Raw genomic sequence first — 15,589 nt, 5'->3', positions numbered from 1 at the left:
CACTGTCTATTTCCCTCCATAGAGGATGCTCCAGCAGATAGATTGTTGCTCTGTGTGTACGGGTATCTTTGACTGCACTAAATGTTGCTTCTATCTTCAGCATGTTGGGAAATTAATGCTGCTCCATGTGGAATTATTCTTAAGCTTCCTGTCTAAGATTTTTTTTTTTAACCTATGGCTAATGTATTTTTGGCACTTTCCTTGCCACAGAATCAAAGGAAAATCCACCATCAATGAAGAAAGAAGGCAGGACATTGACTTGCAAAACCTCCAGACGAAGACTGGAGCAGTCGCTAACATGCAGTAGTTTGGTCGACCTCACCACATCAGCCCCCTGCTCAGCTCAGCAGGATGATCTCCTCATCAAAGAAGGCTTTGCTTCTATATCGTACACACCAGAGGCCTGCAGAGACACTGATCACGTTCCCTATCAGCTACCCAGCACAGGCGTGCTGTTCCACAAAGCAGGTTGCCACGTTGAGGCATTGGAGAAGGATTTGAGCGACGTGGAAAACTCTGTCCCTGGGAAGGATGAGAATGTGACAAGCGTCGCGTACGATTCGGAAGAAAGCCGCCAGTCCGCGCTGGGTGCAAGAACTCAACATCCATTTCCGAGTGAGACCGATACCGTCACTGATCACATCCTGTCACGCAAGCAATCCACACGTCACAAAAGCTTTCTGCAAAGGTTTGCTTTCCAGCCTTATTTACACTTTGTTTCAATGTGTTGATTGGTACTGATTGTGGGTGAGCAGCCATGATCACATTGAATGGTGGTGCTGGCTCGAATGGCCTACTCCTGCACCTATTGTCTATTGTTCCAGCCTTGCATGGTGCTATTCCAGAGATTACAGTGCCCTAAAACTCTTGACAAATCACAATCCGACCACTACATCACGTCATTTCCCTTATCCCTAGCCAGTCTGAAGAAGTCTCGACCCAAAACGTCACCCATTCCTTCTCTCCAGAGATGCTGCCTGTCCCGCTGAGTTACTCCAGCATTTTGTGTCTATCATCAGTTTAAACCAACATCTGCAGTTCCTTCCTACAGAATTCAGCCATTCGGCCCATCGCACCTGCTCCACCATTCAATCATGGCTGATCTATTTTCCCTCTCAATCCCATTCTCCTGCCTTCTCCCGGTAAGTTTTGAACCTAAATGGAACGCGTTGAATGACCTAACTCTGCTCCTAATCCCAAATGAGCTTAGGAATCTGATATCTGTTAGTGCAGTTAGGGAATACAATTGTTATGTATGGATCAAACCAAAACAGAAAATACAGAGTGCTGGAGTAACTCAGCGGGTCAGGCAGCATCTGTGGAGAACATGGATGGGTGACGTTTCACAGAGTGCTGGAGTAACTCAGCGGGTCAGGCAGCATCTGTGGAGAGAAGGAATGGGTGACGTTTCGGGTCGAGACCCTTCTTCAGACTGATGTGGAGATGGGGGAGGGGCGGGAACCCGCCCCTCCCCCACCTCCACATCAGTCTGAAGAAGGGTCTCGACGTCAGTCTGAAGAAGGGTCGTCAGGTAGGCATCGTAGCATTTACACTAGCAACCCAGCCACTTCTCTGCCGGAGATGAGAACAAGAGTGGACACAGAGTGCTGGAGTAACTCAGCGGGTCAGGCAGCATCTGTGGAGAACATGGATAGGTGACGTTCCACAGAGTGCTGGAGTAACTCAGTGGGCCAGGCAGCATCTTGAGAGAAAAGAAATAGGTGAGGTTTCGGGTCGAGTGTGAATGAGAGTACAGAATATCTGTGGTCTAACATCACTGATCACCCCCAGCAAGGTGATATTTGCATCTCGTTTGCATGTCCATGGTAGCCTCTCTTTTGCTTTGTGCTGAGCAACCAACTTGCAAAATCCTGAATAAAAATAACATCAAACATAAGTCCATTAATTTTGACACTTGTGTGCATATGATTTCCAAATTTCAAATGCAGTCAGCATTAGATGTCGGAAGCACAAGTTGAAATTTGAAATGCTTCTTCATCTCTTAGACCAGCCTTCTCAAAGAAATGAGACTGCACTTGTACACTGACGTATGTCTGTACTGCACCAATGAATGAACGAATGAATAGGTTTATTGGCCAAGTATTCACATACAAGAAATTTGCCTTGGTGCTCCGCCCACAAGTGACAACATGACATACAGTGACAGTTACGAATGACACATAAAACATTAATAATAAAACATTATCGATTAAACATGTGAATTAAATAAAATACCAGAGCAAAAGGAGGCTACAGATTTTTGGTTATTGAGTAGAGCTACTCGTGGAAAAAAGCTGTTTTTATGTCTGGCTGTGGCAGCTTTGACAGTCCGGAGTCGCCTTCCAGAGGGAAGTGATTCAAAGAGTTTGTGGCCAGGGTGAGACAGGTCGGAGATGATCTTGCCCGCTCGCTTCCTGGCCCTTGCAGTGTACAGTTCATCAATGGAGGGAAGGTTGCTGCCAATAACCGTCTCTGCTGATGGGACGATTCGCTGCAGCCTCCGGATGTTGTGCTTGGTGGCTGAGCCAAACCAGAATGGGGAGACACTATACATCAAACTGCTTTTGCTTTAAGTTGCAAGTAAAATCTTATTTCTTGCTTCTTGCTTATATCAATTTGGGTTTCTGCTTGTTTTATTCGTGGACTGATTTCCTAAAAGTAAAAATAATTTGGTACTATAAGCAACAATTTAATTAACAAAGGCATTTGGACAGGTACATTGACGGGAAAGGTTTAGAGGGACGTGGGCAGGTGGAACTAGTGTAGATGGGGCATCTTGATTGCCATCGGCGTTGGACCGAAGGGCCTGGATGACTGTGACTCTAAATATGAAATATAAAGTAATTGGTTGAAGTTAAATATATATTTGTTTCCATGTTGTGATCAGTATTTCATGTATAATTATAGGCTGGGTCTGCCTTCGTTGCTGTCGACAAGTGAAACCAAAAGCAAACCTTCTTATATGTCTTTAACCTCTGCTGCTCGGAGAAAGAGAAAATCTACAGGGCAAGTCGAGAATTTTAAATCGTAATCAATATTTTAATTGTAAATTACACTACCTGTCTCGTGGTAGGCGTGCGGCGGGTAGACCCGCTGCATCACAGAGCCAGTGACCCGGGTTCGATCCTGACCTCTGCTGCTGTCAGTGTGGAGTTTGCACGTTCTCCCTGTGACTACTGCGTGTGCTTCTATCCGGGGGCTCTAGTTTTCCCGTACCTCGCAACGGTTGTAAGCTAATTGGCCCTCTGTAAATGACCCCTAGCGTGTATTGAGTGGGTGTGTACTTGGGAGAATGTAGAACACAGTTTACACGGAGAGTAGTGAATCTTTACACACAGAGTGGTGAATCTGTGGAATTCTCTGCCACAGAAGGTAGTTGAGGCACAGTTCATTGGCTAGATTTAAGAGGGAGTTAGAAGTGGCCCTTGTGGCTAAAGGGATCAGGGGGTATGGAGAGAAGGCAGGTACAGGATACTGAGTTGGATCATCAGCCATGATCATATTGAATGGCAGTGCAGGCTCGAAGGGCCGAATGGCCTACTCCTGCACCTATTTTCTATGTTTCTAACTATTGTCAATGGGCCGAAAGGCATGTTTTAATGCTATATCTCCAATCTAAACTAAATGATACCCTAGCTGTCTAGTTTTTCATTTTCTCTGCCTCTTTTCTTAGAAATGCATATCCGGGGGCAATTCAAAGATTATTTGATTTGAGAATGAAGGGACAGAAGTTTAGGGGTAACATGAGGGGGAACTACTTTACTCAGAGAGTGGTGGCTGTGTGGAATGAGCTCCCAGTGGAAGTGGTGGAGGCAGGTTCGATTTTATCATGTAAAAATAAATTGGATAGGTATATGGACGGGAAAGGAATGGAGGGTTATGGTGTGAGCGCAGGTAGATGGGACTAGGTGAGAGTAAGTGTTCGGCACGGACTAGAAGGGCCGAGATGGCCTGTTTCCGTGCTGTAATTGTTATATGGTTATATTAACAATCTTCTCCTCTGATGCAGATTCCCGGGGCAAAGCGATGGCATTCTGGGGCTTCCTGCAACAAAACGTTTGCGTCAAGATGTGCCTCCTGCTGCCATTCATCAACCCACACGGCAAGGTAACCAATTCTTTCACAACTCCATACGGGTGACTTGGAACAGCATTTAAAAGCCAAGTTAAGTTAGTTAACTAGTTTAAGGATCCTGCAGTTAAATTGTGCATCTCTGTAATGTTCATTGTTAAATTAAGGCAGAGGATGGGATATTGCGTACAGTGCTGGAGTAACTCAGCGGGTCAGGCAGCATCTCTGGAGAACATGGATAGGTGACGTTTCACAGAGTGCTGGAGTAACTCAGCGGGTCAGGCAGCATCTGTGGAGAACATGGATAGGTGACGTTTCACAGAGTGCTGGAGTAACTCAGCGGGTCAGGCAGCATCTGTGGAGAACATGGATAGGTGACGTTTCACAGAGTGCTGGAGTAACTCAGCGGGTCAGGCAACATCTATGGCACTAAGGAAATAGGCAACGTTTTGGGCCGAAACCCGTAAGGGTTTCGGCCCGAAACGTTGCCTATTTCCAGAAGGATTTCGTCCCGAAACGTTGCCTATTTCCTTAGCTCCATAGATGCTGCTGCACCATAACTCAGTGGGTCAGGCAGCATCTGTGGAGAACACGGATAGGTGACGTTTCACAGAGTGCTGGAGTAACTCAGCGGGTCAGGCAGCATCTGTGGAGAACATGGATAGGTGACATTTTCGATCAGGACCTTTCTTCAACTCTGATACATTGTTTTGTTCAAGGTATCCACGGTCTAGTTCTGTGTGTAGCAGGAATAACTATGCTTCATCCACGTCTGATTTAGAACCAACCATATTTGAATGCGGCAGGTGAAACCAAGAGGCTTTAATGTTGAATCTGAGGTTTGGTGTGTACTTTTTTATTTTTAATGTGAAATTTTTGGATTGCTTTAACCCGGTGCTAATTTTGCAATCTTATATTTACAGGGCAATCCCACAGCTACTTGGCCAGAAGCAGTCACGTCAATGACGGAGACCTCATTTACAAAGGCCTCACAAATAACGTTGCCAAACGGAGGCGTTTAAGATCCAGGCAGTACAATTGAACAGATGTAGGTCACATAGTACATTCATTCGTACCTGCATCTCTGGACCAACTCATCAGATGTAATGTGAAGCTGTAGAAAACGTAGGGCTGGAATTTATTTCCTTCAAAAGCTATCGTCACTAGAAGCCGTCTTGATTGTTGTGCATGTATATAGAAAATAACTTTTTTTGTAAAATAGTGTCTTGTGTCCGACCAATAAACAAATTTTAATCTGACTGGGTACTTTCTCAGTTAATCTATAGGATGTCATGTGTCTATTATCTCATTAGGCATCGAGTCGAGAGTTTTATTGTCATGTGTCCCAGATAAGACAATGAAATTCTTACTTGTTGCAGCACAACAGAATATGTAAATATAGTACATAACGGGAGGAAAAAAAAGTTCAGTGTGTGTATATATATACACATGCACACATACTCAATAAATAACAAATAAATAGTGCACTAATAATAATAATCTGTTGTAGTTATTTGTTGTTGTGTTTAATAACCTGAAGGAACTGTTCCTGAACCTGGACGTTACAGTTTGCAGGCTCCTGTACCTTTTTTGTCAACCAGCCTCCGCAGTTGCCTGTGCCTCCGTTACCCGGGCTAGAGGAGCCCGATATACCAAGGTTTTAATGACCCTACAATTTGGCAAGAGGAGGGAGGAGGACAAGTCAAGAGTCAAGAGACTTTATTGTCTTGTTTTCACACAGAGAGTGGTGAATCTCTGGAACTCTCTGCCACAGAGGGTAGTCGAGGCCAGTTCATTGGCTATATTTAAGAGGGAGTTAGATGTGGCCCTTGTGGTCAAGGGGATCAGGGGGTATGGAGAGAAGGCAGGTACGGGATACTGAGTTGGATGATCAGCCATGATCATATTGAATGGCGGTGCAGGCTCGAAGGGCCGAATGGCCTACTCCTGCACCTATGGTCTATGTTTCTATGTGTCCCAGATGGACAATGACATTCTTGCTTGCTCCAGCACAACAGAATATGTAAACATAATACCGAACGTGAGATTAAAGTTCATAGACCACATATATACACAATAAATAAACAGATAAAGTGCAATAGTAATAATAGACTGTTTTTCCTCAGAGCTTATTCGATGTTGTGTTTAATAGCCTGATGGCTGTGGGGAAGAAGCTGTTCCTGAACCTGGATGTTCAGGCTCGTGTACCTTCTTCCCGATGGTAACGGAGAGATGAGTGTGTGGCCAGGAAGGTGTGGGTCTTTGATGATGTTGGCTGCCTTTTTGAGGCAGCGACTGCGATAGATCCTTTCGATGATGGGGAGGTCAGAACCAGTGATGGACTGGGCAGTGGTCACAACTTTTTGCAGTCTTTTCCGCTCCTGGAAGTTCAAGTTGCCAAACCAGGCCACGGTGCAACCAGTCAATATGCTCTCTGCACATGTAGAAGTTCAAGAGAATCCTCTGACATACTGAATCTCCATAATCTACTCTGGATATAAAGGCGCTGATGTGCTTTCTTTATAATTGCATCAGTATGCTGGGTCCAGGAAAGATCTTTGGAAATATGGCCGCCCAGGAATTTGAACTTTTTGACCCTCTCCACCATCGACCCATTGATATCATATACTATATAAACTCTGTGTGTGGGTGTGTGTCAGGCACGTGCAATGAGTATTTACTCAGGGTAGGCAGTCAGTCGGCTTTAAAAGAAATCTTAAACCGCGCATGCGCAGATTGTTCTCTCCGTAAAAATAAAGAAAGTAACAATTCAATTTGCCCAAGGCTTCCAAATCTCTTTCATTCTGAATTACGGAATGGGTGGGGGGTGGAAAGATGGTGGGAAAAACGGGAGCACACCGGGACAAGTTGAATCCGATGTGATCTTATTGAAGGACAATACTAGTTCAAGGGACCAATTGGGGGGAGAGTTCCTTTCACAGCGTGTGGTGAGTCTGGCCAGGGCTAAAGTTGCGGGGAGGGCAGGAGCGTTGAGAAGGAGGGGGTCGGGGATTATGCCAGCAACTCACCACTGCCGCGGCGCTCCGGGCATGGAGCCACTGCATTGTGGCCGGGGAGGGAAGCAGCTCGCGTGGCTACGAGCGGCCGCCGGGACCTCAGCGCCTTCTGCCAGACCCGCTTACCTCTGTCAGTGCTTTCCATCTAAACAGTGAGGGGACCAGCTCAAGCGCAAAGATCATAGAGCGTTGTGGGTCAGGGGGCAGTGGATAACAGGACAGCGGGCAGTGGACACTCCTGTGTCAGCGCGAACATGGGACCAATTGAGGTTACTCGCACTGGCACATGGAGTAAGCTCCATCGCCCGCTGTCCTGTTATCCATCCCCCGCTGACCCGCTCTTGAGCTGCTTGCTCTGGCACGATCCCGACCCCCTCCTTCTCAACGCTCCTGCCCTCCCGCAACTTTACCCCTGGCCAGACTCCACACACGCTGTGAAAGGAGCTCTCCCCACCCCCAGAGGCGCTGTCCTTTTACAACCGCTTCCCACTTTACAGCGGCTTGAGCTGCGCATGCGCAGTACACAGTCCACGCTACAAAGGCAGAATTTCAGCTCCGCTTGAAATTGACGGCTTGAAGCAGCGTCCACGGCACGCGGGCTGCACACACTTTCCCGTATTACATGTACTGCACATGAAAGGCACGGAGAATTAAGAGATCGATCTCTTAGGTAGGCATAATTCTCCCGTGCCTTTACTTTATATTTAATAATCATCATTTTATAATTTTAGTCATGGTAGGCACGTGCCTGGTGTGTGTGTCATTTCACGTGCGATTCACATCTCGAAAAGTTGATGCGGTAACGGTGAAATATTTACATATTCCGGAAGAGATTTACCTCATGATTTCAAAAGACCCATCTGTAAATTTGATTTATTATTTCCCCGAGTTTTTCTACTAAAATTGTTCACCAATCTGACATATTTTTTAAATCTAACTGCTGAAGCGAGCTGATGATGTCACAATGCCTTTGCTTGTGGCCCAGCCCCCCCCCCCAGCTCTGGATTAAAGCAGCTGACACGTTACGTTAACCCAAAAGACGCCACAAATCGGAAACCCCAGCTCCGAAAGGCAGCGGACATCCGGAAACTCCAGATCCAAATGGCAGCGAGCTCTCCTGCCTCTGTGTCCCTCTGTATGTGCCTCTCTGTGCCTCTGACCCTCTCTATCCCTCTACCTCTCTAGCCGCGCCTGCGAGTTAGGGGCTATGCGTGAGTGGATAGGGCGGGGCATGGGGTAAAAGGAGTGAATAAATAATTTTGATATAATATCAATTGTGGTGGATAGTGTGTGTGTGTATGTGTGAGGGTGTGTGGGGGGGGTGGGTGGTTAGGTGTGTGTGTGACGCTGCAGGCCGCCCCCTCCCCTCGCAACTGTGCGTTGAGGGGACAGGACCCAACGGGTCCCACTTGGTCTGGTAATACTTTAAATCTTTACACCTAGTGGACCGTTTGTGTTTGTCACTCTTTCCATCTCTGTAACAATCTCATTTACAACTTCATCAAGATTTCATCATGTTTGGGTAAAATCCAGAAGTAGTTTGTGGCTTGGCCAGGTGCATTTAAGTTGAGAATATTTTAATGTTATTGCTGACCCAGAACAGTGGAAGCAGGAACCAGAGGACATGGGTTTAAGGTCAGTGGGTCAACAATTAATAGGAGCATGAGAAGCAACTTTTTCCTCACAGATGGTGGTGGGTGTACGGAACAAGCTGCCAGAGGAGGCAGTTGGGACGGGACCTATAACAACATTTAAATGACACTTGGACAGGTACATGGACTGGAAAGGTTTAGAGGGATATGGGCAAGTCCCAACTCAGTCATTCCTCCTTCATCATTGGTGAAATTGACCGATTGACCAAATGGTGCCAGCACAACAACCTGGCTCTCAACACCAGCAAAACCAAGGAACTGATTTGGGACTTTGGAAGGGGTAGGATAAGGACCCACAATCATGTTTATATCAACGGGACGATGGCGGAGAGGGTCAAGAGCTTCAAATTCCTGGGCGTGCACATTTCCATAGATCTTTCCTGGCCCGAGAACACTGATGCAGTTATAAAGAAAGCACATCAGCGCTTCTACTTCCTGAGTAGATTACGGAGAGTCGGTTTGTCAAGGAGGACTCTCTCGAACTTCTACAGGTGCTCAGTAGAGAGCATGCTGACCGGTTGCATCGTGGCTTGGTTCGGCAACTTGAGCGTCCAGGAGCAGAAACGACTACAAAAAGTTGTAAACACTGACCTCCCCACCATCGAAGGGATCTATCGCAGTCGCTGCCTCAAAAAGGCAGCCAACATCATCAAAGACCCACACCATCCTGGCCACACACTCATCTCTCCGTTGCCATCGGGAAGAAGGTACAGGAGCCTGAAATCTGGAACATCCAGGTTCAGGAACAGCTTCTTCCCCACAGCCATCAGGCTATTAAACAACATCGAATAAGCTCTGAACAAAAACAGTCTATTATTACTATTGCACTTTATCTGTGTATTTATTGTGTATATATGTGGTCTATGGTATATAGACACACTGAGCTTTTATCTCCCGTTCGGTATTATGTTTACATATTCTGTTGTGCTGCAGCAAGCAAGAATTTAATTGTCCACCTGGGACACATGACAATAAAACTCTCTTGACTTGTCCTCCTCCCTTCTCTTGCCAAATTGTAGGGTCATGAGAACTTTGGTATACAGGGCTCCTCTAGCCCGGGTAACAGAGACACAGGCAACTGTGGAAGCTGGTTGACAAAAAAAATGTTTTTCACAGATCGATTCCACCAAAGGTATCTTCACTACACCTGGCTCAAGTTGAATATTTGTGAGTATAGCCTGTTTTAAATAAGTTAATAATTTTGTCTGGTTGACTGGGTATTCTCTTATTTTAACAAGGACTATTTAGACAAAATAGGTGCAGGAGTAGGCCATTCGGCCCTTCGAGCCAGCACCGCCATTCAATGTGATCGTGGCTGATCATCCCCAATCAGTACCCCGTTCCTGCCTTCTCCCCATATCCCCTGACTCCGCTATCTTTAAGAGCCGTATCTAGCTCTCTCTTGAGAGCATCCAGAGAACCTGCCTCAGAGAATTCCACAGACTCACCACTCTCTGTGAGAAAATGTGTTTCCTCGTCTCCGTTCAAAATGGCTTACCCCTTATTCTTAAACTGTGTGTGTGGCCCCTGGTTCTGGACTCCCCCAACATCGGGAACATGTTTCCTGCCTCTAGCGTGTCCAAACCCTTAACAATCTTATAGGTTTCAATGAGATCCCCACATCCTTCTAAACTCCAGAGTGTACAAGCCCAGCCGCTCCATTCTCTCAGCATATGACAGTCCCGCCATTCCGGGAATTAACCTTGTAAACCTACGCTGCACTCCCTCAATAGCAAGAATGTCCTTCCTCAAATTAGGCTACATTATATTGACTGGTGCACTAGTTGAAAGCTAATTGGTAATTGAAGTAATTAGATACAGCGTTGAAACTGGGCCCAGTCAGTCCCCGCCTGTTGACACTAGCTCTACTTTATCCTATTTTCTACACCGTACAGACGAGGAGCAATTTACAGAGGGCCCACCGCGTGTCCTTGGGATGCAGGAGGAATCCGGAGCACCCGGAGGAAACCCACGTGGTCACCCAGAGAGTTGCAAATCTGTGGAATTCTCTGCCACAGAAGGCAGTGGAGGCCAATTCACTGATCATTGTCTTCAAGAGAGAGTTAGATTGATCTCTAGAATCTTAAGGCTAACGGAATCAAGGGATATGAGGAGAAAGCAGGAACAGGGTACTGATTTTAGATGATCAGCCATGATCATATTGAATGGAGGTGCTGGCTCGAATGGCAAACACCTGCACCTATTTTTCTATGTTTCTAAGGTGCAAACTCCGCATAGACAGCACCCGTAGTCGGGATCGAACCCTTGTCTTTGTCGGCGTGAGACAACAGCTCTATCTACTGCGCCACTGTGGATGCACCTTGTGTTTTGTTCCCAGCAACAAAACTCCTGTTGCCTTATTTCAAGGAATATGTGAATCCAGCATAGTCTGCACAGCAGCGAACAGTTCTGCCTTCAGGAGGAGTCCGTGTGGAGACATTGTTAGGGCAAAGCAGTATTTTCAAACTGCCCAACCTGAGAGTCACAGAAAACACTAAAGTCTCTTTAGTCGGAGGGTGGTGAATCTGTGGAATTCTTTGCCACAGATGGCTGAGGTGGCCAAGTCAGTGGATATTTTTTAAGGCGGAGATAGATAGATTCTTGATTAGTACGGGTGTCAGAAGGCAGAAGAATTGAGTTAGAAGGGAGAGATAGATCAGCCATGAATGAATGGCAGAGTAGACGATGGGCCGAATGGCCTAATTCTGTTCCTATTCCTTATGACCGTGGGGAGGGCACTTGGTGTGCTCTGTCTAAGCTTTCATTTAATGCCATTTGATATGTTTTCAATTAAAAATGGGAAGTGATAAATGTATGGGGCTTTTTTTTTAAGTGAACTTATGGTAAGAATGCTGCTGGTTAGACAACAGCTGGCCAAAAATATTTACATGCAGGAAGAGTTTAGCAATAAAGTTGCCAAACATTTTGAATCTTTGATCATTTCTTATCCTGGAGTTCTGCTGAAGAAAGATTATTCAAGTTTCAAGCATAATGTTTCTCAAAAATACATATTTCAAATATGTGAGTTTGTTGCAGCAATCGATCAAAGTCCAGAAAGAAATGTCTGAGTGATTCACCTTCCACTTCTAGGTGCATTGTCATCTTTCTTAAAGGGTTATTAGTACTAGAGGTTCCCACTCAAGCCGTGAATTCCAAATGATAATGTGCCTTACATCAGGGTGATATTATTTGCTTCAGCTCTTCAGAAGATTCATGTTAACGTCTCATTCTTCTCTATTGTCAGAGTGCATTCTTGAAGTTTGTAGAATCTTGTTGTACATTCTTTTGATCGCTTTGTTTGTTGATGCGCCATCGAGGCATTTTGGGTTGTATCCAAAGTACACTCGTTGCACAGCTGGGCCTGCGGGCATGATCTTGGGTTGCACGCTGGGAACTACAAAGGGATTTCCAGCTTCACCGGCAGGCATGTTCTAAAACATGATGCAGAACATCGTCTAACTTTTTGCACCAAGAGCTAGATTTGAACTTTCTGTCTATTCATCTTGAGTGGTGATCTGGGCAATGTCGGCAAGGCTAGCGTTTATTATCTAACTAGGATCCATCTGCAGTGACATAGCAACATAGACAATAGGTGCAGGAGTAGGCCATTCGGCCCTTCGAGCCTGCACCGCCATTCAATATGATCACGGCTGATCATCAACTCAGTATCCCGTACCTGCCTTCTCTCCATACCCTCTGATCCCCTTGGCCACAAGGGCCACATCTAACTCCCTCTTGACTCCCTCTTGACATCTAACTCCCTCGTGACAGAAGGCAGTGGAGGCCAATTGAATGGATGTATTGAAGAGAGTGTTAGATATTGTTCCTGGGGCTAACGGAATCAAGGGATTATGGGGGGAATCCCTCACGGTGGCTTGCAGCACTGGAGACCCAGGTTGCATCCCGACCAGGGGCGCTGCCTGTACGGAGTTTGCACGTTCTCCCCGTGACCTGCGTGGGTTTTCTCCAAAATGTTCGGTTACCTCCCACGCTCCAAAGACGTACAGGTTTGTAGGTTAATTGGCTTGGTGTAAATGTGAAATGGTGTTAGTATGCAGGGATCGGTGGTTGGCGCAGACACGGTGGGCCGAAGGGCCTGTTTCCACGTTGTATCGTTAAACTAAACTAAACGAGGCATGAATGGGGTACTGAGTTTGGATGATCTGCCGTAATCATATTGAATGGCGGTGCTGGGTCGAAGGGCCGAATGGCCCACTCCTGCACCAGTTGTCTATGTTTCATCCCCTATGCCTTTGGGTGCGGAGTTGCAGATTTTTTTACCTGGTGGCAATGAAGGACCCAATCATTCAAAATGAATCAATGGTACCTTATCTCAAACAAGCAAGAACATTGACTAACATATTTGGGACTAAGATAGTGGCGTCAGGATCTGCAGATGCTGGAATCTTGCATGGAACACATAGTGGTGGAATAACTCAGCGGGTCAGGCAGCATCTGTGGAGAACATGGATAGGTGACGTTTCACAGAGTGCTGGAGTAACTCAGCGGGTCAGGCAACATCTCTGGAGAACGCAAATGAAATAGTGGGATTTGAGAGATTTTGGATAGACACTTGGAGATGGAGGGATATGGATTATGTACATGCTGCTAAGAAACATAGAAACATAGAAACATAGAAATTAGGTGCAGGAGTAGGCCATTCGGCCCTTCGAGCCTGCACCGCCATTCAATATGATCATGGCTGATCATCCAACTCAGTATCCCGTACCTGCCTTCTCTCCATACCCCCTGATCCCCTTAGCCACAAGGGCCACATCTACCTCCCTCTTAAATATAGCCAATGAACTGGCCTCAACTACCCTCTGCGGCAGAGAGTTCCAGAGATTCACCACTCTGTGTGTGAAAAAAGTTCTTCTCATCTCGGTTTTAAAGGATTTCCCCCTTATCCTTAAGCTGTGACCCTTTGTCGTGGACTTCCCCAACATCGGGAACAATCTTCCTGCATCTAGCCTGTCCAACCCCTTAAGAATTTTGTAAGTTTCTATAAGATCCCTTCTCAATCTCCTAAATTCTAGAGAGTATAAACCAAGTCTATCCAGTCTTTCTTCATAAGACAGTCCTGACATCCCAGGAATCAGTCTGGTGAACCTTCTCTGCCTACTTTCAATGACTGGTGTACCATGACACCCAGGTCTCGCTGCATCTCCCCTTTTCCTAGTCGGCCACCATTTAGATAATAGTCTGCTTTCCTGTTTTTTGCCACCAAAATGGATAACCTCACATTTATCCACATTATACTGCATCTGCCAAACATTTGCCCACTCACCCAGCCTATCCAAGTCACCTTGCAGTCTCCTAGCATCCTCCTCACAGCTAACACTGCCCCCCAGCTTAGTGTCATCCGCAAACTTGGAGATATTGCCTTCAATTCCCTCATCCAGATCATTAATATATATTGTAAATAGCTGGGGTCCCAGTACTGAGCCTTGGGGTACCCCACTAGTCACTGCCTGCCATTGTGAAAAGGACCCGTTTACTCCTACTCTTTGCTTCCTGTTTGCCAGCCAGTTCTCTATCCACATCAATACTGAACCCCCAATGCCGTGTGCTTTAAGTTTGTAAGAGTTGGTCTGCATCATGTTCAGCATGGACATTGTGGGCCGATGGGCCTGTTTTTATGCTGTACTGTTCTCTGTTGTATGGGCTGTACATAAGTCCAGAGCTTGTAAATTGGGAGGACATGTCGGGAAGCATCAATATCAATGGTCTCTTAAAGGATCAACAGGACTTTATTGTCCATGTAGCTCCTTACAGTGAAATTTGTTTTGTTACATCGCATTCAGTAAAACCTTACTATACATAATCACAATCATACTTGATACAAGAGTGTACCAACAGTAGATTACACTGACAGTACACAACATTCCTCACCTGTCTGGCGCCATCTTCAATCATTCAAGTTCTGGTGTTTAAAAATGTAGAGTCTTAACTTGGCCATAAAGGCCCGTTGTTGTTGCGACTGCACTGGGTGGGAGTTGCTGGGGTTGGCCTGGCCTGGCGATGTTGTCGGTGTCCTCCACCGCCGATCTGTGCCACTGTCAGCCGCGATCGATCCATGCGCTCGTCCCCGACCTCTGTGGGGCCTCCAGCAGCGGCTGATCTAGGCGAGCCCCAGGCTTCTGCAGGGCCTCCAGCAGTGGCTGATCTAGGCGAGCCCCAGGCTTCTGCAGGGCCTCCAGCAGTGGCTGATCCAGGCGAGCTCCAGGCTTCTGCAGGGCCTCCAGCAGTGGCTGATCCAGGCGAGCCCCAGGCTTCTGCAGGGCCTCCATCAGTGGCTGATCTAGGCGAGCCCCAGGCTTCTGCAGGGCCTCCAGCGGCTCACTCCAGCCGGCCATCGGAATGAATCTCTGGCCCCACCACCATCACCTCCCCTCTCCTCTGGCCCCACCACCGGCACCATCTTGAAGATTTACTCTCTCCAAATGCAAAAAGGACCTGGAAATAGAAACAAACCAATCTAACGATGTTTAACATGCCGACATCATTACAAAAGCAGCAAAGTGAAACAACATGTTGAAGTTGAAAAGACTTGAGGAAGACAGCTGCAGACCTTGGCTCCATGCCCCTCGTCAAATTGAAACAACTCAAAAACACTTTACTAAACAAGTTACTTTGTGAATGCCGTGACTGCGCTGTAAAGAATGTTCACAGGAAACCCAGTGCTACTGACGCTGGTAACAATCTCGCCCCCGTATAGATCGTTGCACAACAAGCACTGTGGGGGACTAACAACAGATATCGTTGCTCATTACGTACAGTCACTGTCAAATAAACAAGCACTAATATCATCTTCTTCTTGCGTAGGGCGGGCACAGCCTAATGTTCTCG

General features: G+C 46.5%; 1 protein-coding gene across 2 annotated transcripts in view; it reads left to right on the top strand.

The window, feature by feature from the left end:
• Nucleotides 1–5,330, top strand: part of kif18a (kinesin family member 18A) — a 63,990-nt gene extending 58,660 nt beyond the window's left edge. For both annotated transcript variants that reach the window (XM_055649146.1, XM_055649147.1), the window contains exons 15-18: nt 211–688; nt 2,908–3,006; nt 4,010–4,107; nt 4,995–5,330. In XM_055649146.1, the coding sequence (XP_055505121.1) occupies nt 211–688; nt 2,908–3,006; nt 4,010–4,107; nt 4,995–5,113 (794 nt within the window). In that variant the 3' untranslated portion in view covers nt 5,114–5,330. The remainder of the gene's footprint in view (nt 1–210; nt 689–2,907; nt 3,007–4,009; nt 4,108–4,994) is intronic.
• Nucleotides 5,331–15,589: the final 10,259 nt, after the last annotated feature.

This window comes from Leucoraja erinacea, chromosome 18 (genome assembly GCF_028641065.1).
Source record: "Leucoraja erinacea ecotype New England chromosome 18, Leri_hhj_1, whole genome shotgun sequence".
Classification (NCBI taxonomy): Eukaryota; Metazoa; Chordata; class Chondrichthyes; order Rajiformes; family Rajidae; genus Leucoraja; species Leucoraja erinaceus.
This window is presented reverse-complemented; position numbering and strand designations above follow the sequence as displayed.